We start from the raw sequence: 23,349 nt of genomic DNA, 5'->3' as shown, positions 1-23,349 counted from the left end.
AAACCGGTCGGGCTCGGAGCCGAGCGCACAGCTCCCCCCCGGACAGACGAGGCACTGCAACGAGAGCGGGCCGAGGGGGGCCTCCGCAGACCTCCGCAGACCCTGGGAGCCGCCGCCCCAGTCGGGCCACTTGGGCAGTGCGGTCACCTCTTGCAGTCAGGCGGGGTCCCCCAGAATCGCACGTGCCCTTCCGCGCCACGCCAGGCGGGGCAGAACGAAGCGAAGTCCCCCGGCGCCCCAGATCTAACAGTTCGGAGACTCACAGGGGTTCCTCAGTCTCCCAGTCCCTCGTGCTGGAGCGGGGCTAGGCTAACGTACCCATTGTTAGGGTGCCTAGGCGAGTCGGCCGAGGGCAGGGCTGGGGAAGAGGTGGGGCATTTTTCTGATCCGCAAAACCACCTAGTAACCTGCAGTCCTTAAGTTAGGGAAGAAAGGGACACTCCTCCTCCTTTCCATTGTTGCTTGGAGTTGAGATTTTTAATTCATATCAAACTAAAATTAGAGAACAATGAACTATTTCTTTATCGTATCCCCAGTGAGCACAGGCGTGCTGGAATAACTGTGCAGACCGACGAGCCTACCGAGATGCTTCTCTCCTCCCCCTCCCTAAAGCGTTCTGGAACCTATCATTTGAATTAGCCGAGTCAGGCTGGGAGGGGGCGGGGAGTCCTTCCGCCCGCCTTAGGAGGGGCTGCATTGCAGGGGGAGACCGAGCCGACAGACTCAGTCACAGAAGAGAGAGACTGCGAGGACAAAGCCGTCAAAGCACCAACAGCTTTCTTCTCCTGCAGCCCCGAGCAGACCCCGGAGCCCCTGAGGCAGTCCCTCCATCTTTAGAAGAGGCTTGTAATTCATTGATAACAGGTAAGCCAAACTGGGGGTGGGGAGCAGGAGGCTGCAAAGCCAGAAGCAGCTTCTGACTGGGGACCGCACATAAGGATGGGGGGGGGCAGTTCAAGAGAGAAGGGGGCGCTATGAACAATGAAGAGGTATTCGCTCACCATTTTTCATCCCTAAACTGAGATCTTGTTACCTGCACACACTCATTCCTAACCATTTCATTTCATTATCGTCAGCGCTTACCTCCGTATTTCTGAGGATTTATTTTCCTATCATTTATTGCCTGAATATCTTGGTTATCTAGATCTTCCTTTTCAAGCTATGTAATTTATTCTACCAGTTATTTGACTAATCTGTAGTCCTATTGTCTGTCTCTGGCCTTTACTTCCCTGTTTCCTATTTCTTTTTCCTGTAGTCTTCTTTTTGTCTCTGAAGATGGGAGTTCTGGGAGGAGGGATATGAAATATTAGAGTAGTCCTGACCTTTTAACTGTCTGCTCCCCATCAAATCTTTGCTCCAAAGAAAAAGGCAGCTTTAGGTAGGAAAGGAGGGGGCCCGTGTATCGAGATCCCATATTGAAATCTGTACAGCCCGAGGAGCTAGGTATGGGAGTAGATTTTTGGAAAAGGAATGCCTATTCGCAGTTTAGTAGAATAAGCAGAAGGACATGGCTAATTGGAAAACCCAAGCTCTGAGTGGGGTAGGTGCATGTAATGAGATGCCAGAGCTTTTCCATTCCCCTCCTCCACCACCCTCATCCTTCCCCACCTCCCACCCCCATGGTGGCAGCATGACACAGCAAGGCCCGGTGCAGCAGGCCTCAGATTCCCACAGAGGGTTCTGGACAAAGGTATCTGGGCGTGTCTAGGTGGCTCAGACTATCTGGTCAACTTGTACATTTGCTAATCATGTATCTCTAAGAATAAGTTGACAGATTATTTAGAAGCTACCTTCGCCTAAAACATCTGACATTGTTAAGATGAAGGCTAGTGGGAAGTATCAAGCATATATTGTGATACAAGGTACTAAAACTTTTAAAATAAATAAAAGAGATGGCAAATGTAGATGAAGTATGCGAAGAAAGCATTTAGGAACGGAGGGAAAGCTAGCTGGAAGGGAGCCTTTTGTCAAATTTTGAGGTCTTAGGAGTTACATCCATACTATATTAAATCAAAACTTTCATTACTAATGTTAGCAAATACCCTTTGATATTTTAGCTTTAATTTTCTATGTAGTCTTACTTTATGTTCTTGACTCGAATGCCACATATGCCAGTTTAAGTGTCTTTCAGGTATACATTTGGTACTCTGGTTACATCTTGGGATCAATGGCACAGCTAGAGATTTGAGGCCTTTTGCACTAATATTTCATAATATTTACTTTAGCTTTTTCCTTTTTAATTGCAAGATAGCTCTGCCAGACAGTCTGTTTGGACAGTTTTTATACATGCTCTGGGTGCAAGAAAAGGAGTCAGTTTGTCCAACAGCCTTTTCCCTTTCTCAGATTCTAGCTTGCTCTCTACTGCCTTTTGTATTTTCACCACTGAATTCAGAATCACAGGAATAATCAACACCTAACCCGCAGGCAAGAGACGTGCACTTCAAGAACTAAAAATTCTTGCAGGTTTTGAGAATACTGGCACAGAAAGCTGCTGGCAACTCCCTATGTACAATACAAAAGGATCACACTAGGAATTGGGAGACCTGGGCCCTGCACAAAGTGGCTAGAAAGCTTTACAAGTCACTAGATAATTTCGAGGGTAGCTTCTAGCTTAAAATTCGATTATGTTTCCCCTTATGATTCTATCTTTTAAAGAAAGCACACTATGTGCCCAGCACTTCATTGAGCTTGTTCTTACAATGTAAGGGAAGGGATATAAAAGCTAGCTGGGGGGCTGGCAGGTGGTGTGGGTGTGGCTGGGGGCAATGGACTCCCACATGGCCGACCACGGTTCAATTCCCTGTCCTGGTGGCTTGCTTTCTCACTTTCTCTCTCTCCCCCTCTCTCCCTCTCGGGGCAAATTAATTAAAAAAAAAAAAGTTAAATAAAATAATTATTAAAAAAAAAAAGAGCTAGCTAGGAAAATAACAGTAGACAATCCCTGTAGGCAGAAGCCAGTAACACTACTGACTCCTAGGTTTGCTTCTTAGGATCTCCCTAGTCTTAAACCTAAACAGGAGTCGTGGGTTAATAGGTACAACTGCTTTCTGTAGCTCTCTTTCGGCGTGCATGTCCCTGCAAATTACTATGGAGCTGATCAGAGCTGAGTATCATAGGATGATGATTTCACCTCTCCAACAGCCTCCCCCACCCTGCTCCAGTCCCTGCATCACCTTCGTTCTAAGCAGTTTCTCTGCTGAGTAATCCTCAGTTCCCAGGGTTTATTTTGGAGCTGGAAACCTAAGAAGAAAAATAACAACATGGAATCTGCTTTTAACGTTAAAACCGTCCTAGCAACTTTCCCATGCAAAGCCCCCATACTCACACATGACCATGATAGAGATCAAGCCTTTTGTCTGTCTTAACAGAGGCATTTCACATGACACACAGGCATTCTGAAAGCTATTTTAAGGCATCTGAGACCTGCTGAGAGCCAATGGGGTATGCTGGAGAAAGGCCTTTTGAAACTTGGGATTCTATTTTGGGAGGCAGTGGAATGTTCTTTCTGCTTCCTTGGGAACATTTCAACTAATACTTCTTGCCCCTTCCGTTGGCTAGGAAGGATTAGGGTGGAGGCTGCAGGGAACGATAGCAGTCATCTAACATCAGGCGGGGTGTGGGTAGGATCAGCAGGTTGATAAAGGTGATAGAACTACTCATTAAAGCATAGAGAAGTATCTGATTCTGTTAAGGGACCTTCTTCCAATCTGAATTTTACTTCCTTAACTGGAATTTCTGATCTATTTGCTCTATCATCAGTTATACTCCAGAATTAAGATGAAAGGAAAAAAAGATCCTGTTAGAGCATAGAATTATTTTAGCACTTGGGTTTTATTTCATAGGAAACAGAAACACAGTTACGGCTTATCTGTGGTGAGATGGGAGTGGCAGATTATTCACTGTATTAAAGAGCTAGGAAAGGACAGCTCCTTGGTAAAGCAGCAGTGTGCTGTCGGGAGAGGCTGGGTCCTGCGTGGTGACCACGGTCTGAACCCCAGGCCCAGTCAGGCCCACACGGGACATAAATATGAGTTCCTAGGACATGCCAGGCTAGAAGACTGGAGAATCACAGTGTGACTAGACACCATGGAGGGACTCATCTCTGACACACACATTCTTCTCATGCACACGCATGCTGCATCGTGAGTAAAGAAAAGAATTTAAGGGGCCGGCAGGTGGCATGGTGGTTAAAGGGCCTTGGAGTCCTAGGTGGCCAACCACAGTTTAAGTCACTTTCCCTCTTTCTCTCCCTCTGTCACTCTGGTCAAATTAAAATAAAAAGTTAGATAAAACCTTTCTTTTCTTTTTTTTTTTTGAGAGGTTTTTGCTGTAGGGCGCATGTGTTCACCAGAAAGAAACAGAAAGCGAGAAATCACTTCCTGGGGGGGATGGCCACGCTGCAATCCCTTCTCCATTCTTCTCTCAGGATCTTTTTTTTTTTTTTTGGAGAGATTTTTTCGCTATAGGGCACGTGCGCTCGCCAGAGAGACAGAGAGAGACATAGAGACAGAAAGCGAGAAATCACCCCCCAGGGTGGATGGTCACACCGCAATCTCTTCTCAGGATCTTGGGCACACACGCACACGGCATGAGTTTTAAGCCACTGGGTCTGGGACGCGAACCGTGGTCGACTACGTGGGAGTCCAGTGACATAGCCATTACGCTAACTGCTGGTTCCCTTCTCTCAGGATCTTGGGCACACATGCACATGTACCCAGTGTGAGTTTAAGCCACCAGGTCTGGGACTCGAACCGCGATCGATTACATGAGAGTCCAGCGACATAGCTATTATGCCAACCGCTGGTCCCAACAATTCTTTTTTTTTTTTTAAAGAATTATTTTATTTAACTTTATATTTTTTTTTGAGAGTTTTTTTTTTCTTATTGGGCATGTACGCTTGCCAGAAAGACAAAGAGAGACAGAGAGATAGAAAGCAAAAAATCACCCCCCAGAGGGAATGGCCAGGCTGCAATCCCTTCTCCTCCATTCTCCTCTCAGGATCTTGGGCACACACGCACACGCGCCTGGCATGAGTTTAAGCCACTGGGTCCGGGACTCAAACTGCGGTTGACTACATGGGAGTCCAGTGACATAGCCATTATGCTAACTGCTGGTCCCTTTAACTTTATATATTTTGACCAGAGAGGAACAGAGTGAGAAAGTAAGAAAACAAGCCGTCAGGTCTGGGACTCGAACCACGGTCAGACATATAGGGAGTCCAGTGCTCTTAACCACTATACCACCTGCCAGCCCCCAAAATATTTATTTATTGAATTCCATTTGTTATTATTATTATTTTGAGAGGATTTTGCCATAGTGCGCGTGCGCTTGCCAGACAGACAGAAAGCAAGAAATCACCCCCCAGAGGGGATGGCCACGCCACAATCCCTTCTCCTCCATTTTCCTCTTGGGATCTTGGGCATGCATGCACACGCGCCCAGCGTGAGTTTAAGCGACTGGGTCCAGGACTCGAACCATGGTCGACTACATGGGGGGTTCAGCGACATAGCCATTATGCTAACTGCTGGTCCCCTTGCTATTATTATTTTTAATCTGATCAGAGAGAGGTAGAGAGAGAGAAAGAAAAAAATGAGAAAGCAAGCTGTCAGATCCAGGACTCAAACTGCAGTTGGCCATGTGGGAATCCAGTACCTCTAACCACCATGACTTCTGCTGGCCCCCTAAAACAATTGTTAAAAAAATAAAATAGTGAAGGAAAATTAACTAGCGGCTTTGATTGCCTTGGTGTGCAAAGTCTAGTACTTTTGGTACCAAGAAAGTAGGCTTTTTTTTTGGGGGGGGGAGTATTTTTGTTATAGGGCACGTGCACTCGCCAGACAGACAGAGAGAGACATAGAGACAGAAAGCGAGAAATCACCCCCCAGGGGGGATGGTCATGCTGCAATCCCTTCTCCTCCATTCTCCTCTCGGGATCTTGGGCACGCACGCACACGCGCCTGGCGTGAGTTTTAAGCCACGGGGTCCGGGACACGAACCACGGTCGACTACGTGGGAGTCCAGCAACATAGCCATTACGCTAACTGCTGATTCCCGAAAGTAGGCTTTTTTAAAAAGATTTATTTACTTAATTCCCATTTGTTATTATTTTTTTAATCTGACCAGAGAGAGAGAGAGAAAAAGGGAAAAGGAGAAAGCAAATCGCCAGGTCTGGTCAGCCATGTGGGAATCCAGTGCCTTTGACCACCACACCTCCTGCTGGCCTCAGTAGACTGCTTTTTACAACTTGGGGAAACTCCCAGGCTGTTGAAGGAGTTAAGACCATCCTTATACATAAAAAACACTTAACAGTTATCTGTAACCCCAAACCGATATAGTAAGGTAAAATTCTACAGGATGGGGACCAGCAGTTGGCGTAATGGCTACGTCATTGGACTCCTATGTAGTCGACTGTGGGTCACGTCCCAGGTGGCTTAAACTCAAGCTGGGCGCATGTGCATGTGTGCCCAAGATCACGAGAGGAGAATGGAGAAGGGATTGCTGTGTGGCCATCCCCCGGGGGGGTGATTTCTTGCTTTCTGTCTCTGTCTTTCTGGCGAGCGCACGCACCTTATAGCTAAAAACCTCTCCAAAAAAAAAAAAAAATCTACAGGATGTTGGGGAAGATGCTGGAGGAAACAGGGTAGGTGGAGCTGAGTAAATGTTTAGAAGTCAACCTGGAAGATGTAAGTTTACAGCAGGGTTTAGAAGGCATGAGGGAAAACAGAGAGCAGAAATGTCATGCAAGGTCTTTTCAGAGGCACTGACCTTTTGGCTTATCATGAAAAAAAAAAAAAAGGTTATGTGTTTGTAAATATAACAGCAGTTTTTTGGGGTTTAGGGAGGGTCCCTCTTGGGACTTGGAGTCTTGAAACTTGGGAAGTATATTAAGGGGAAGAGAGTTAAGCAAGACCGGAGTGAGGATTACTGTGAGACTATACTACTGCTAAGAGTGAGGCCACAGCTGCAGTGGTGCACGTGGAAGGTGTCGCTGTGTGATGACTGAGGCCTTATGGGATACCCAACCTACATAGGCTAGTATAGTAGGTATTTAGGTACACACCTGGGAGGCCAAGAGAGGAGAACCATGACAAGACTATGTCAAAAATACTTTTTCCCCACTCCATTTCATTAAAAAAAAAAAAACAAGTGGGGCCAGATTTTAGACAGCTTTGAAATCAGACTTAAGGTCACTGACTCAGTGCAATCAACAGGCAGCAAATAAGTCATTCCAAGATGGGAGACGTTAGGATGTGACAGAATGGTAAAAGCGGGAGAGTTCCTGAAGCTTGTGCTAGGGAACCTGGATTATGTATAGAGGCAAATGAGGACATGGAGCCTCTCAGTAAGCCCAGGCCAGGGGCCACACACAGACGGCTGCAGCATGAAGACTGACGAAGTGCTTTCTTTCCAGGAAGTTATGAGGGACCCAGTGAGTAGCCAGTACAGCTCCTTTCTTTTCTGGAGGATGCCCATCCCAGAACTGGACCTGTCGGAGCTGGAAGGCTTGGGTCTATCAGATACATCCACCTATAAGATCGAGGACAGCGGCGTTGGCAAAATGACCGGGCAAGCAACTCGAGCAGAGCAGGAGAAAACCCCAGAAGGTGATGCCCTCCTTGAGTACAGCACCTTCAACTTCTGGAGAGCTCCCATCGCCAGCATCCACTCCTTCGAACTGGACTTGCTCTAAGGCCAAGACTTCTCTCTCCCACCACCTTCCCTCATTGTCTTCCCTTTCACGCCCCTCCTTTCTACCCCTTTCCCATTTTAATCTTGTTCTTTCCCCTCTATTGTGTTGGTGGTGCTGATCAATCTGCCAGAGTTGAGTTGTATTTATGTATGTATGTATGTATGTATTTATTTATTTACTCCATTTTTCTCAAAAGCCCTCGAGCCGCAAAGTGAAGGGTTCAAGAAATGGAGTATTGGGTCACAGGGATTCTTCCTTTCCCCCCCAAACATTAACTCCAGAAAACAGGCCTTACTGGCTCACCGGAGAATAGTGCAGTACTACAAAATGGAAGACTGTTTTGCTTTTGTTTTTGTTTTTTCAGTCCATTTTCATCAGCATCAGAGATTGCTCAAACCTTCCTAATTTTCTGCTGCAGGCCAGTAAACTCAAGTATTTAGTGTTGATGAACACCTTGGAAGTTTTGAGAGCATCTGCTAAGTGATAAGACTCTTTGCTCCTCCTAAGACTCTTCTCAGAGAAATTATTGATAAAGGTATAAGAGGAAAAAAATACATCATGTAACATCAAAACAGGGAAAAGTACTGAATCATTTCTGAAATAGTTAAGCTCTTTTTCAAAAGGTGTTCCTTAGAGTCAACAGAATTTGACAACTTGGCTACTAAGTGTGGGTTAAATTCTAGTTGACGAAAACCAGATTTCAAATTTTGAGATGCAATCTTGCTGACTCATATGAAGGGTTTTGATTCAGTCTTCTAAAGGCCTGTCCTTTCAGTTTCAGTCTCACCCTCCTGCATCTGCAGTATTTAATACTGACCAATGGGCCTTGGGCACACATCTTCAGCCACCCTGAGACCATGAAATGAACAATTATAATACATTTTGACCCTACATACCATGTCCCCACTCCTTCCAAAATGACTACTGCTGATTTGTGCTGCCATCTATTCATTTATTTAATAAAGACATTCAACCCCAGGACTGGAGTCTAGTTTTGTTTCTTCACAAAGAAGCAGTATAGATCTCAGAATTTTGCCTTGCTGTCACATTCATACAATTTATTTGATCTTAACTTTTTTTAAAGAGATTTTTGCTATGGGTCATGTGCACTTACAGAGACAGAAAGTGAGAAATCACCCCTGGGGGGATGGCCACGCCACAGTTCTCTGAATTTTACGCACACCAACACGTGACCAGCATGTTTCAACCTGCCAGGACTCGAACCATGATGGACTTAAGTGGGAGTCCAGGGCCTTAACCCCTATGCCACCTGCTGGTCCCACATCTTAACTTTCTACTATTCAACTCTGAGGAAGAATGATGTGAATAGTATTTATACACTAAATGGTGAACTTGAGCCTGAACAGAGAGGTAAAGTAGCTAGAAAGCTACTAACCACTGCGCTTGCCCACTATCAACATTGTATTTTAGGCAGTAATTCTAGATGCCCAAGAAATAAACAAATTAACCATGTAATTCTACTTATGTATAATTTACCTTATTCCTAACACCTATTTGAAACTAACTTAGGAAATACTTTGGGTACCTACTATATGAAAGGGACTGAGCATAAGGGGGTGTAAACAGGAACCAGACAAGATCCTATCTGGACAGGATCGGGCAGTACACCACGAATACTTTAGGGACAACGCGAAAGGGATCTAGAGAAGCTTAGAGGCTAGGGAGACATGCCAATGCTAGGACTTGAAGGCTCACCATCGATCACCAAAGTCTAGTGGAGGCCAGGACGGGTAAGCTAATGATTTGTCCCTTTCTGTTTTTAATAAGTCTGGAGGGGTTTTCCTGATTTTTCAGTCTTCCAGTCATGGCAACCGGTAAATGGAAATGGAGCCCAACTGTTTGGTAAACCAAGTGACTAATGGAATCCGCAAACTCATGCCCCACCTTCTCCCAGCTCCCGCCCCCGGGATGACTCAGGGCCTTGTCCAGGGGTCCTGACGCTCGGGCCGGAGCCGTGTCCGCCGGGCACCAGCGCCCACCTCGCGCGCAGCCAGGAGCGGCCCGGACGGCTGCCCTCAGGGACGAGGTTTCCCCGGCACCCCGAACGCTGACCTCCGGCAGACCGCGGCCCCCCGGCAGAAGCGCCGAGCCCGAGGCCGCGAACTACCGGAGCGACTCGGCCTCGCAGAGGTCGGCCGGCCTCTTGCCGCCAAAACCACCGTCAGGGCCCGGCCCCCACCGGGACTAGACGGCACGTCCGGCGCGTCACCGACAACAGTCCGCCTGGCCAAGTAGTCCCGCCTAGGGTGCCTCGGAGACACGCTTTTACCTCGACAGGCCTTCAGTAGAAAGGAAGGAGCCTCGGGGGTGCACCACCTTCCTGTGCGCTCAGAGGCGTGCGCTGTCTGACATCTCCCCCCAGATTCCTCCGCCCGCGGCCTCGCCGCTACGGCGTTACTTCCGCGTCCGCCATTTTGGTGCCTCCATTGCTCCACGAGGGGGGGGAAGGCCCCCAAAATGCACACATGAAAAGGCCACAAAGTGACCGCCACTGACAGGGAGTCTTAACTAGAGAAGGAAACGGGACCAAACTGGCGGGCTCGGTGAAAGCGCGGCCGGCAGCGTCCCGGACGAGGAGGTGAGGGGGAAGGAGAGATGCGTGGGCTCCGGGGGCGTCAGGGCTGCAGTGGCGAGTGCCGTGAGAACGCGCCCGCTGCCCTGCCCAGCCCAGCCCCGGACTTCTGGGTGCGCCCCGAGCGGGGCGGCGGGGGGACGGAGAGGAAGGGGATGCTGCCGGGGGGAGGGGGAGGGGACTGGGAGGTGGTGAGGAAGGGGGTGGGCGTAAGACCTGGGGCTGGGGAGCTGGACCCGGGGAAGACGAGGCCCCCGGGGTGACCACCAGGGGGCGGCGCGGAGCCGGGCCCGGGGGCTGCCCTTCGGCTGAGACGGGCTCCCTACCCCGAGGGAGCTCCCCTTTTGCAGAAAGACAGAACGTTGGTATTAGAAATGGGAGGATTTCTAATAGAGAGGAAACGAGCCTTCTTGGCCCCAGCAGTACCCTCAGGATGATCAGTGAGCTCTGATGTACGCGAGCAGCCAGGACCCCGCCTCCCTCCAACCCTGGCACGGTTGTTTGTGCAGCTGGCGGCTCCCTGGGGACGTGTGCGAGGCACAAAACGAAAAGATCTTCAGCCCGTGGATTCTTCTGTTGCAATTCTCCTTTCTGTTCGCTTTCTTATTCTAACAGGATTCCTTGAGCCAGCGGAAGCCATCCACTCTTCTGTCCTTCCAAGAAGGGCCTCTCTCTAGGGTCTCTCCCTCTGTCTCTTTCTTTGTAGTGGCAATGAAAAAGGACGTTTTGTGGCTTCTCTTTAACAGTTTAACACAAGTTTTGGCCATCCTGAGCCATATTTACATCTGATCATTTGCTCCACCCAGTCCAGTAGAGATGTTCTTAAGCATCTATTTTCATACACACTTGGATAACAATGAGGAGCAACTGCACCACGCAGATTCTTATATAAATGAAATAGTTACTCTTTGATAATAGAGCACTTTGTTGTTAAGAGCTCAAGCACTTAACACATTCAGACATACTTATTCAACGTTTCTTACATGTTTGCGACTAGGAGTGGGTTTGTTGTTCATCTCCAAAATCCTAGGCTAAGGCAAGTTAGACCAGATTTTGTTTCCTCACTTTATATAATATATAGGGAAAGTGGAAATACATCCCGTAAGGGAAAATGTTTTACTTTTGTTAGTGATCACAGAGCGGCACATGATAGGATGTTCTTTAGTCTATTAGGCTACACCTCTTGTCTACTGGGTTCTGCCAGCACTGACAGGGTATTGGAAGAATGGCACAGCCCCCCCACCCCCAATGCTGTTTTATAAAAAATGTATTTTAGGAGGCTGGATCCCACATGACCAACCACAGTGAAAATCCCAGCCCTGCAGCTTGAAAACATATTAAGTGTGGGGGGCAGCAGGGGGCATGGCCATTAAGGCATTGGACTCCCACATAGCTGACCACAATTTGAATCCCAGACCTGGTGGCTTGTTTTCTCACTTTCCTTCTCTCTCTCTGGTGAGCCCATGTGCCCTATAGCAGATTAAAAAAATAATAATAATAAGGTTGAGGGTGTGTGATGGTTATGTCACTGGATTCCCACATGATCAGCTGTGGTTCGAATCCCAGACCTGGAGGCTTGAAACTCACACTGGGCGCATATGTGTGCATACCCAAAATCCCAAGAGAATAGAGGAAGAGGATTACGGCCTGGCCATCCCCTCTGGAGGTGATTTCTCATTTTCTGTCTCTCTTTTTCTGTCTCTCTCTGAGCACATGCACCCTATAGCAAAAATCTCTCAAAAAATTTAAGGAAAAAAAAAATATATAGCAGGTGCATGTGTGTGAGTGCCCATAATCCCAACCAGATGGAGACTTTAGTGTGGCCTGACTGTGCCCCATTGGGGAGTGCTTTCTCTCTCTCTGTCTTTCTGTATCTTTGGCAAGTATATGGCCTTTTGGAATTTTTTATTTTTTTAAGTACATCTTATTTTTTTTTTTGTTTTGAGAGGTTTTTGCTATAGGGCTCGTGTGCTTGCCAGAAAGAGACAGAGAGAGACAGAGAGACAGAAATCAAGAAATCACCCCCCAAGGGGGATGGCCATGCCACAATCCCTTCTCCTCCACTTTCCATCTGCCCAGCATGAGTTTAAACCACCGGGTCCAGGACTCAAACTGTGGTCGACTACATGGGAATCCAGCAATGTAGCCATTATACCAACTGCTGGTCCCAGTACGTTTTTACTTTAAAAATTATTTATTTATTGGGCGTGGTGGCGCCCACCCTGTGGCAAAAATTATTTATTTATCTATTTATTACCAGAGGGCATGAGCATGAAAGGCACCCCCAGTGGGATGTGGTCACACCACAATCCTTTTTCCCCTATTTCTCCACCTGCGTATGGCGTTTGTCAAACCACTGTGGCCAGAATTCAAATCCTGATCAGCCATGTGAGATTCAGTCCCTGTGCACAGGGCTTAACCACTGCACTATTGGAACTGGCTCCCGTTTTACTTTTAAACATGAGATAATGCTTTAGGATAACTCGAAAATAACTGAACACGGGGAGAGAAGAGCCTTGAAAAACATTGACAGGAAACCATTTCATGTACCCAGTGATGAACACTTCACCCTGTTTCCATTCTAATCCTGAAGTTTAATTATATATATTTCAGTATAGTCAGAATTAAGGGGCTACGTCGCTGGACATATAGCCGACCACAGTTAGAGGCCCAGACACAGTGGCTTGAAACTCACGCCAGGTACCTGCGTGTGTATCCAAGATCCCGGAAGGAAAATGGGGGACAAGAGATTACAGCGTGATCATCCCCACTGTGGGGTGATTTCTCACATTCCTTCTCACTGTGTTTCTGTCTTCCTGGGGAGGGAGGGTGAGAGCATGAGATCTAAGGCAGAACTTCAAACAAAAAAAAGTCATTAAGGCTTTTCTAGGCTTGTTTAAAGAATGAGGTGGGGGAGGGGCCAGTGGGTTCCATGGAGGTTAAGCCAGTGGATTCTCTCAGGACTGACTCCTCAGCTCAAGCCCCGGACCTGGCGGCTTGGAAAACATGCTGGGCCCTGTGTATGTGTTCCCAAAATCTTGAGAGGGAAATGGAGAAGGGATTATGTTATGGCCACCCTCTGCAGGGCTGTGATTTCTCACTTTCTGTCTCTTACTCTCTGGCAAGGCACGCACCCAATAGCAAAAAAAAATAAAAATAAATCATTTTAAAAGGGTTGTTTTTTCAACATTGTACTCTCTTCTTTATTCATGATAGAGCTCATGTAGTGAGACAGCGAGAGAGAGAGCACCCCTTCACAGGGCCTGATCATACTCCGGTACTCTTCCTTCAGTCCATCCCATTGGATTATGGGCACTCGCATGTGCATACACGTGGTTTGTTTCTGTCGTTGAATATTTATTCATTTATTTATCTATTTGTTGTGATTTTCAAGACTCAGGGTCTGAGACTCAAACTATGGTCAGCCATATGGGAATCCATGCTCGAATCACCACACTACCTGCTGGCCCCAAACTATGTGTTTTTGTTGTTGTTGTTTTATTGAAATTTATTTTATTTTATTTATTTTATTTATTTATTTTAATTTGACCAGAGAAGGACAGAGTAAGAGAGAGAGAGAGGGAAAGTGAGAAAGCAAGCCGCTGGGTCCAGGACTCCAATGGGAATCCAGCACTCTTAACCACCACGCCACCTGCTGGCCCACTATGTGTTTTAAACTGACCAGGCTGGGGATTCAAACCATGGTTGCCATGTGGGATCTGGCTTTTCTTGACTAGTGCATTACCACTGCTGTGAGGCTGGCCTCATCTGACTGTTTTTTTGTTTGTTTGTGGTTTTTTTGAGAGGTTTTTGCTATAGGGCGCGTGCTCTCGCCAGACAGAGAGAGACATAGAGACAGAAAGCAAGAAATCACCCCCCAGGGAGGATGGCCACGCCACAATCCCTTCTCCTCCAGTCTCCTCTTGGGATCTTGGGCACACACGCACACGCGCCCAGCTTGAGATTTAAGCCACCAGGTCCGAGATGCGAACTGCGGTCGACTATGTGGGAGTCCAGTGACATAGCCATTACGCTAACTGCTGGTTCCCTTACCAAGAGTGATTTTTAAGCTGTCAGGGCTGAGATTCAAACTGTAGTCAACCACATGAGATCTGGCTCCTTTAGCTGCAAGGCTATAGGCTGATCCCTCACCTCATTTTTTTTCCTTTTTATTTATTTATTTATTTGTTTGTTTTTGGAGAGATTTTCGCTAAAGGGCGCATGCGCTTGCCAGGCAGACAGAGAGAGACATAGAGACAGAAAGCGAGAAATCATCCCCCAGGGGGATGGTCACGCTGCAATCCCTTCTCCATTCTCCTCTCGGGATCTTGGGCACACACGCACATGCGCCCGGCATGAGTTTTAAGCCACCGGGTCCGGGACGCGAACCGTGGTCAACTACATGGGAGTCCAGCGACATAGCCATTACGCTAACTGCTGGTTCCCTCTTTTTATTTTTTTTAAGAATTATTTTATTTAACTTTATTTAAGTTTGACCAGAGGGGGGGAGACTGAAGGAAAGAGAAATCCACCAGATCCCGGACTCAAACTGTGATTGGCCATATGGGAGTCCAACACCCTGCCACCTGCTTTCCCCATCATTATTTTTCTTTTCTTTTTTTGAGATTTTGTTACAATACTCCGGTACTCTTCCTTCAGTCCATCCCATTGGATTATGGGCACTCGCATGTGCATACACGTGGTTTGTTTCTGTCGTTGAATATTTATTCATTTATTTATCTATTTGTTGTGATTTTCAAGACTCAGGGTCTGAGACTCAAACTATGGTCAGCCATATGGGAATCCATGCTCGAATCACCACACTACCTGCTGGCCCCAAACTATGTGTTTTTGTTGTTGTTGTTTTATTGAAATTTATTTTATTTTATTTATTTTATTTATTTATTTTAATTTGACCAGAGAAGGACAGAGTAAGAGAGAGAGAGAGGGAAAGTGAGAAAGCAAGCCGCTGGGTCCAGGACTCCAATGGGAATCCAGCACTCTTAACCACCACGCCACCTGCTGGCCCACTATGTGTTTTAAACTGACCAGGCTGGGGATTCAAACCATGGTTGCCATGTGGGATCTGGCTTTTCTTGACTAGTGCATTACCACTGCTGTGAGGCTGGCCTCATCTGACTGTTTTTTTGTTTGTTTGTGGTTTTTTTGAGAGGTTTTTGCTATAGGGCGCGTGCTCTCGCCAGACAGAGAGAGACATAGAGACAGAAAGCAAGAAATCACCCCCCAGGGAGGATGGCCACGCCACAATCCCTTCTCCTCCAGTCTCCTCTTGGGATCTTGGGCACACACGCACACGCGCCCAGCTTGAGATTTAAGCCACCAGGTCCGAGATGCGAACTGCGGTCGACTATGTGGGAGTCCAGTGACATAGCCATTACGCTAACTGCTGGTTCCCTTACCAAGAGTGATTTTTAAGCTGTCAGGGCTGAGATTCAAACTGTAGTCAACCACATGAGATCTGGCTCCTTTAGCTGCAAGGCTATAGGCTGATCCCTCACCTCATTTTTTTTTCTTTTTATTTATTTATTTATTTGTTTGTTTTTGGAGAGATTTTCGCTAAAGGGCGCATGCGCTTGCCAGGCAGACAGAGAGAGACATAGAGACAGAAAGCGAGAAATCATCCCCCAGGGGGATGGTCACGCTGCAATCCCTTCTCCATTCTCCTCTCGGGATCTTGGGCACACACGCACATGCGCCCGGCATGAGTTTTAAGCCACCGGGTCCGGGACGCGAACCGTGGTCAACTACATGGGAGTCCAGCGACATAGCCATTACGCTAACTGCTGGTTCCCTCTTTTTATTTTTTTTAAGAATTATTTTATTTAACTTTATTTAAGTTTGACCAGAGGGGGGGAGACTGAAGGAAAGAGAAATCCACCAGATCCCGGACTCAAACTGTGATTGGCCATATGGGAGTCCAACACCCTGCCACCTGCTTTCCCCATCATTATTTTTCTTTTCTTTTTTTGAGATTTTGTTACATGTGCTTGCCTGAGAGACAGAGAGAAAGTGATGAAGTATGCCCTTGGCAGGGATGGCCACCCTGCAATTCCTTCTCTTCCATTCTCTTCTCAGGATTTTGTGCATTCATGCATACGTGTGCAGCATGGTTTTTTTTTTCCAAGAGGTTTTTGCTATAGGGCACATGTGCTTGCCAGAGAAACAGAGACAGAAAGTGAGAAATCACCCCCACCTCCCAGGGAAATGGCCAAGTTGCAATCCCTTCTTCTCCAGTCTCCTTTTGGGATTTTGGGCACGTAGACACATGCGCCTGGTGCCAGTTTTAAGCCGCCAGGTCCAGGATTTGAATCACAGTTGACTACGTGGGAGTCCAGCCATGTAAACATTATGCCATCAGCTGGTCCCAATTTTTTTTTTCTTTCTTTCTTTCTTTCTTTCTTTCTTTCTTTCTTTCTTTCTTTTTTTATTTGAGAAGTTTTTGCCATAGGGGGGTATGCATTCACCAGAAAGAGACAGAGAGACAGAAAGCGAGAAATCACCCTCCAGGGAGATTGCCACACCGCAATCCCTTCTCCTCCATTCTCCTCTCGGGATCTTGGGCACACATGCACACGCACCCGGTGTAAGTTTAAGCCACAAGGCCAAGGACTCAAACCGTGGTCGACTACAGGCGAGTCCAGCGACATAGCCATCATGCCAACTGCTGGTCCCCCCAATTTTTTTTTTCTTTTGAGGGATTTTTTTATATAGGCCACATGCACTCTTCAGAGAGACAGAACAAAAAGTGCGAAATCATCTCCTAGAGTGAAAGGCCACACCACAATCCCTTCTCCTCTATTCTCTTCTTGGGATTTTGAGCACACATGCACATGAATCCAGCATGAGTTTTAAGCTGCCAAGCCCAGGACTCAAACTGGCTATATAGGAATTCACCACCTTAACCACACGCCACCCAGCTGACACAAATTCCCCCTTTTTTTTAAAAAATCTTGACAGAATATGTGTGTACTTGCTTGGGGGAGAAAGAGACAGAAAGAAAGTACCCCTCATAGGAGATGGTCACAATCTCTTCTCCACTTCTTCCTCCTTTTTGGCTTTCGGGCATGCACACACACATGCTCAGCGTGTTTCTCAAGCCTCTGGTCTGGGACTCAAGCCATGTGGTTGGCCAAGTGGGATCCAGCTGCCTTAACCACATACCACCACACCACCAGCTGCCCTTGCCCTTTAGAAAAAGAAAAGAAAAGAATGAGAGGGACCAGATGGTGGTGCATGGTAAAACGTGACACTAAGGCTGACCCACACAGGCAGTTCTGGGTTTGCTTGCAGAGACCTCCCTGCATCTGCCCTGCATGTGCCTGCACACGATGAGTACTGGGTGAAGCTGAGGGTGAACCGCAATGTCAAGACCTTGTTGAGGTTACCGTCTCTCTCTCTCTCTGTCACTCATGCAAGAAATAAATAAGCCCTCTAAAATTTTGTTTTGTTTTTATCTATTAGTGGTAATTAAGTTGAAACACAGGTTTGGATTTTTTTCTTTTTATGTCAGAAGGCACACGTGTGCATATGCACACACAACTGTGCACACACTAGGCAGAAAGAGGAATAGAAAACCTCATTTGTGCTTGATCACACCATAATCCTTTCCTTCTAATTCTCCATCTTGTCAGGATCCTGGGTTTCAGCTTGTTCTTCAAACCACCAGGGCCGAGACTCAAACCTGGTTGGCCATATGCGTCCAGCTCCCTCTGTGCAGAGCTTAACCGCTGTACTGTGGGGCCAGACCTGAAACATGGTTTTGATATTCTTTTTTTTTAAGAGATTTTTGCTATACCGCATATGTGCTTGCCAGAGATACAGAGAGAGAGAGACAGAAAGTGAGAAATCATTCCCCAGGAGGGATGGTCATGCCGCAGTCCCTTCTCCTCTTGGGATTTGGGGCGCACATGCAGATGTATCCAGCATGAGTTTTAAGTCTCCAGGTCTGGCACTCATACTGCGTTCGGCTACGTGAGAGTCCAGCACCTAAACTACTATGCCACCTGCTGGCCCCTGTTTTGATATTATGAAAGGATCACAAATCACTGAGAAATGTGAAGTATCTGTGTTCTTTTTTTAAAAAATGATTATTTATTTAATTTTATTTATTCATTCATTTTAATTTGATCAGAGAGAGACATACACAGAGAGAGAGAGAGAGAAAGAGAGAGAGAGAGAAAGGGATAAAGGAAGCTGCCAGGTCCGGGACTAGAACCGTGGTTGGCCATGTGAGAGTGTCCAGCACCTTAACCACCATGCCACCTGCTGGTCCCATGAAGTATCTGTGTTCTATAAAAAGGTTTGCTGTAATTTTATCTCTACTACTAAACAAACATTTTTCTTTATTTACGAAGCACACGTGAGAGAGACAGGGAGAAGAGTACGTACTCTCCACAGGGTCCAACTCATACCTCGATCCCTTCCCTCCAGTTCTCCAGCCTTTTGGATCCTGGATACTGAGTGCCTGGCATGTTTGAAGTAGACTGGGCCAGGGATTCAAAGTGCAGTTGCCACGTAGGATCCAGCTTCTTTTGAGCAGCACATCATCACTGTGCTGTGAAGCCAGCCCTCTTTTTCTTTCTTTTTTTTAGATTTTTTGCCATAGGGTGTGTACACTCTCCAGAGTGATTGAGAGAGAGAGAGAGAAAACATGAGAAATCACCTCCCAGGAGGAGTGGCCATACTACAATCGCTTCTCTTCCGTCTGACCTCAGGATTTGGGGAATGCACACATATGTGCCCAGTGTGTTTTTCAAGCTACTGGGTCCAGGACTCAAACTGCACAGTTAGCCATGTGGAATCTAGTGCCTTTTTCTTTCTCTCTTTCTTTCTTTTTTTTTGCTTTATTTTGCCAATGGGTATGTGTGCTCATCAGAGAGAGGGAAAATAAGAAAGCACCCCCACCCCATGGGGAATGATCACACCACAGTCCCTTCTCTTCCCTCCTTTCTGCATTTTGGGGACGCATGCATACACATGCAGCACATTTTTCAAGTCCCCAGGTCTTGAACTCAAACCATGCAGTCAACTGCTGTGTGTCAGCTTAACCACCATGCCACCAGCTAGCCCTTTTTTCTTTCTTTAACGTTTATTTCTTCCATGAGTGAGAGAAAATGAGACAGAGAAACAGCACCTCAGTAAGGTCATGGTGCTTGGCTCCACCCCTAGCCTTAGCCAACCCCGACTCATGGGCATACACGCACCCAGCCTGTTCAGGTAGGTCACCAGATGCAAATCTGGATCTCTTCCCATGTGAGTCAGCCGTACAGAGCTGTCCTACCGCTGTGCCACTGTCTAGCCCCCTTTCCTCCAGTATTTTCTTGAGTAATAAAAAACGGACTCTTAGATTATATTATGGAAGTTCACAGTATTAATGGTAACCCTCAGGGCCCAGCAGATGGTGTAATGGTTACGTTACTGGACTCCCATGTAGTCGACCGCAGTTCAAGCACTGGACACAGTGACTTGAAACACACCCGTGTGTGCGTGCCCAAGATCCTGAGAGGAGAATGGAGGAGAAAGGATTGTGGATGGCCATTCCCCCAGGGGGTGGTTTTTTGCTGTCTTTCTCTTCGGCAAGTGCGCATGTTCTATAGCAAAAACCTCTCTTTGGAAAAAAAAAGAAAAAGATTACATTCTGGGCTGGCTCTGTGACCTGGTGTTTAGGTCGACTGGGTTCCATGTGGCCTACCACAGGTTCTCTTGGTAGAACTTAACTGCTGCACTGTGTGGACAGCCCTGGTGGCTTGAGAAACATGTTGGCTGCATAAACAGAGGTGCCTAAAATCCGGAAAGGAGGGAGAGAGAACTGGAGAAGTAAGGATGGGATTGGCCATCCCTCACGAGGGGCACTTTCTCCCTCTCCCTGTCTTTCTCTTTCTAGCAAGTACATGAGCCCTCTAACAAAAAATTTTTTAGAGAGATTTTTGCTATATTGGCACTTGCCAGAGGAGAGAGAGATGGGATGCAAGAAATCTTCCCCCCAGGAAGGATGGCCACACCACAATCCCTTCTCCTCCTTTCTCCACCTAGGATCTTGGGCACACACGCACCCGCGCCTAGCATGAGTTTTATGTCACCAAGTCCAGGACTCAAACCTTGGGTGGATGAGCAGGTGGCGTGGTGGTTAAGGCACTAGACATTCCCACATGGCTGACCACTGTTCGAGTCTTGGACCTGCTGGCTTGCTTTCTCTCTTTCCTTCTTTTTGTGTGTCTTTCTCTGGTCAAATGAAAATGACTGAATGAATAAATAAAATTAAATAAACAATTCTTTAAAAACAAAAAAACTCGGTTGGCTATGTGGGAGTCCAGTGACATAACCATTTAGCCATCTGCTGCTGGTCCCCTCTAGCAAAATTTTTAAAAATTAAAAATTCATACTCTAGTTTTTGGTTTTGATTTTAGTTTTGGCCTGAGGGTGCATGCACTCACCAGAGAGAGAGACAAAGACAGTGAGAGGGAAAGTAAGAAGTCAACCCCAGGGGGGATGGCCATGCCACAATCAGTTTTCCTCCCAGCATCTTGGGCACAAATGCACACATGCTCAGTGTGATTTTGAAACCTCTAGGTCCAGAACTCGAACCACAGTTGGTCATGTGGGAATCAAGCAATGTAACCACTATACCACCTGCTGACTCCAGAAGTTCATACTCTATTTTTAAAAAAAATTTCCAAAAATTTTTGTTAAAGGGCATGTGTGCTAGCCAAAAAAAAAAAAAAAAAAAAACAGAGAGAGACAGAGAGACAGGAAGCAAAATATCACCCCTCAGAGGAGTTAGCCATGCTGCAATCCCTTCTTCATTGTCCTCTCCCGCACTTGGGCATTCGGGCATGCACACACACATGCCTAGTGTGAGTTTCAAGTGGCTGAGTCTGGGACTTGAACTGCAGTCAGCCATGTGAGAGTCCAGCGATGTAACCATTATACCATCTGCTGGTCCCAAAGTTCATACTGTAAAGTGAGCCTCGTGATGCAGTGCTAAAGCACTGTTTGTAGGGAGCTGGATCCAACATGGCCAGCCATAGTACAGATACCAGCCCCAGCAGATTAAAAACATGCTGGACACATTTGTGTGTCCAAAATTTTGATGGATAGAGAAATGAAGGAAGACGAGGGGGACCAGCAGATGGCATAGTGGTTACATCACTGGACTCCCATATGGGCTACCATAGTTCAAGTCCCAGACCTGGACGCTTGAGATTCATGCTGGGTGTGTGTGGGTGCATGCCCAAGTACCAAGAAGAGAATAGAGAAGGGATTGTGGCATGGTTATCCCCTGGGAAAATAACCCCTCACTTTCTGTCTTTCTATCTCTCCAGTGAGTGCTCGCCAGAAAGAGACATAGTAAGAGACAACATGAGGAATCACCCCCTGCGGGTGTATGGCCATGCCACAACTCCTTCATTCTCCTCCCGGGATTTTGAGCATGCATATACATGTGCCTGGTGTGACCTTAAGCAGCTAGGTCTGGGACTCAAACCACCATCAACCATGTGAGGAGTCTAGAACCTTAACCACTACGCCACGTGCTGGCCCAAGTAGTAATTTTGTAAGAGTGAATTGTCAGGGCCAGCAAGTAGCATGGTTGTTAAGGCACTAGACTAACACATGGTTGACTACAGTTGGAATCCTGGACTTGGTGGCTTGCTTTCTCACTTTGTGTGTGTGTGTGTCTGTCTGTCTCTTTCTTTCTGGTAAGCACATGTGCCCTATAGCAGATTAAATAATAATAATAATAAAACTATATAAGTAATTTTTAATGAAGTTAATTGTAGTGAGTAACCTGAAACCATATCAATGAACTTTTCTATTTTGTTGCGTTAAAGCTCATTGGTCTTTTACTTTGAATTGTATGAGTATGATTTTTATAACATCAGGTATTGGTCATTTGGAAAGTATTAGTTTACCAAACTACGCAGATCACCAAATGTTGATGCATTTTATTATACATTTTCAAGAAATTGTATCTGGCCCAGCTTTAGTGGTGCACACCACGTGACCAGCACACAGGACTGGATCCTTGGTCAACCTGAAAACAGCCCAGGAGTACACACGCCCAAGATCCTGACAAGGTGGAGGCCTTTGGGAGGTGAATCATGGCATGAGACTCTGTTAAAGGTCCCTCCCCCAGGACCAGCAGTTGGTATAAGGCTATTTCGCTGGACTCCCATATAGACCACGGTTCGAATCCTGGACCTGGTGGCTTAAACACACCAGGCATGTGTGTGTGCGTGCCCAAGATCCTGAGAGGAGAATGGAGGAGAAGGGATTGTGGCGTGACCATCCCCCCGGGGAGTGATTTCTCGCTTTCTGTCTCTCTGTCTCTCTCTGTCTTTTTGGCAAGCCATGCACCCTTTAGCCAAAAAAAAAAAAAAAAAAAACCTCTCCAAAAAAAAAGTCCCTCCCCCTGAAAAAGGGAAAGAAAATAATATCTTTATTTATTTATTTATTTTACCACATGTGTTTTTTAAAGAGAGAGAGGGGCCAGCAGGTGGCGTGGTGGTTGAGGGCATTGGCCTCCCACATGATTGACCATAGTTCAAGTTCTGGACCTGGCAGCTTGCTTTCTTGCTTTATCTCCCTTTCTCTCTCTGTCTCACTCTGGTCAAAATAAATAATAGTGATAATAATGATAAATAAAATAAAGGATGGGACCAGCAGGTGGCATGGTGGTTGGGGTGCTGGACACTCCCACATGGCCGACCAGGGTTCGAGTCCTGAATCTGGTGGCTTGCTTTCTCACTTCCTCTCTCTCTCACTCATCCTCTGTCTCTCTCTGGTCAAATTAAAAATAAATAAATAAATAAATAAATAAAATAATTTAAAAAAATAAAATAAAGGAAATAATTCTTAAAAAAGAGAGAGAGAGAGAGAAATAGAGAAGGAAAGTGAGAAATCACCCTGTAGGAAGATGGCCACACCACAATCCCTACTCCTCCATTCTTCTCTTGGGACTTTGGGCACACCCGCATATGTCCCTGGCATGTTTTTCAAGTTGCCAGGTCTGGGTTCATGCCACAGAGTCAGCCATGTGAGATTCAGC

General features: G+C 46.6%; 3 protein-coding genes across 3 annotated transcripts in view; 2 read left to right on the top strand and 1 right to left on the bottom strand.

Annotated features, from left to right (window-relative positions):
- Window positions 1-8,694, top strand: part of MLLT11 (MLLT11 transcription factor 7 cofactor) — a 12,669-nt gene extending 3,975 nt beyond the window's left edge. The window contains exons 2-3 of the mRNA XM_006168433.3: window positions 792-864; window positions 7,412-8,694. Of these exons, the coding sequence (XP_006168495.1) occupies window positions 7,418-7,690 (273 nt within the window). The 5' untranslated portion in view covers window positions 792-864; window positions 7,412-7,417 and the 3' untranslated portion in view covers window positions 7,691-8,694. The remainder of the gene's footprint in view (window positions 1-791; window positions 865-7,411) is intronic.
- Window positions 1-10,117, bottom strand: part of CDC42SE1 (CDC42 small effector 1) — a 20,396-nt gene extending 10,279 nt beyond the window's left edge. The window contains exons 1-2 of the mRNA XM_006168434.3: window positions 9,981-10,117; window positions 3,174-3,240 (exon numbers count right to left, since the gene is read on the bottom strand). The gene's annotated coding sequence lies outside the window, so the exon portion shown is untranslated. The remainder of the gene's footprint in view (window positions 1-3,173; window positions 3,241-9,980) is intronic.
- A 58-nt stretch (window positions 10,118-10,175) lies between these two features.
- GABPB2 (GA binding protein transcription factor subunit beta 2) overlaps window positions 10,176-23,349 on the top strand; it is a 57,958-nt gene continuing 44,784 nt past the window's right edge. The window contains exon 1 of the mRNA XM_014584160.2: window positions 10,176-10,289. The gene's annotated coding sequence lies outside the window, so the exon portion shown is untranslated. The remainder of the gene's footprint in view (window positions 10,290-23,349) is intronic.

The sequence above is a fragment of the Tupaia chinensis genome, unplaced genomic scaffold, assembly GCF_000334495.1.
Source record: "Tupaia chinensis unplaced genomic scaffold, TupChi_1.0 Scaffold145814_1, whole genome shotgun sequence".
Taxonomy (NCBI): domain Eukaryota; kingdom Metazoa; phylum Chordata; class Mammalia; order Scandentia; family Tupaiidae; genus Tupaia; species Tupaia belangeri.
The sequence above is the reverse complement of the archived record's forward strand: the minus strand, read 5'-3'. Positions and strand labels throughout refer to the sequence as shown.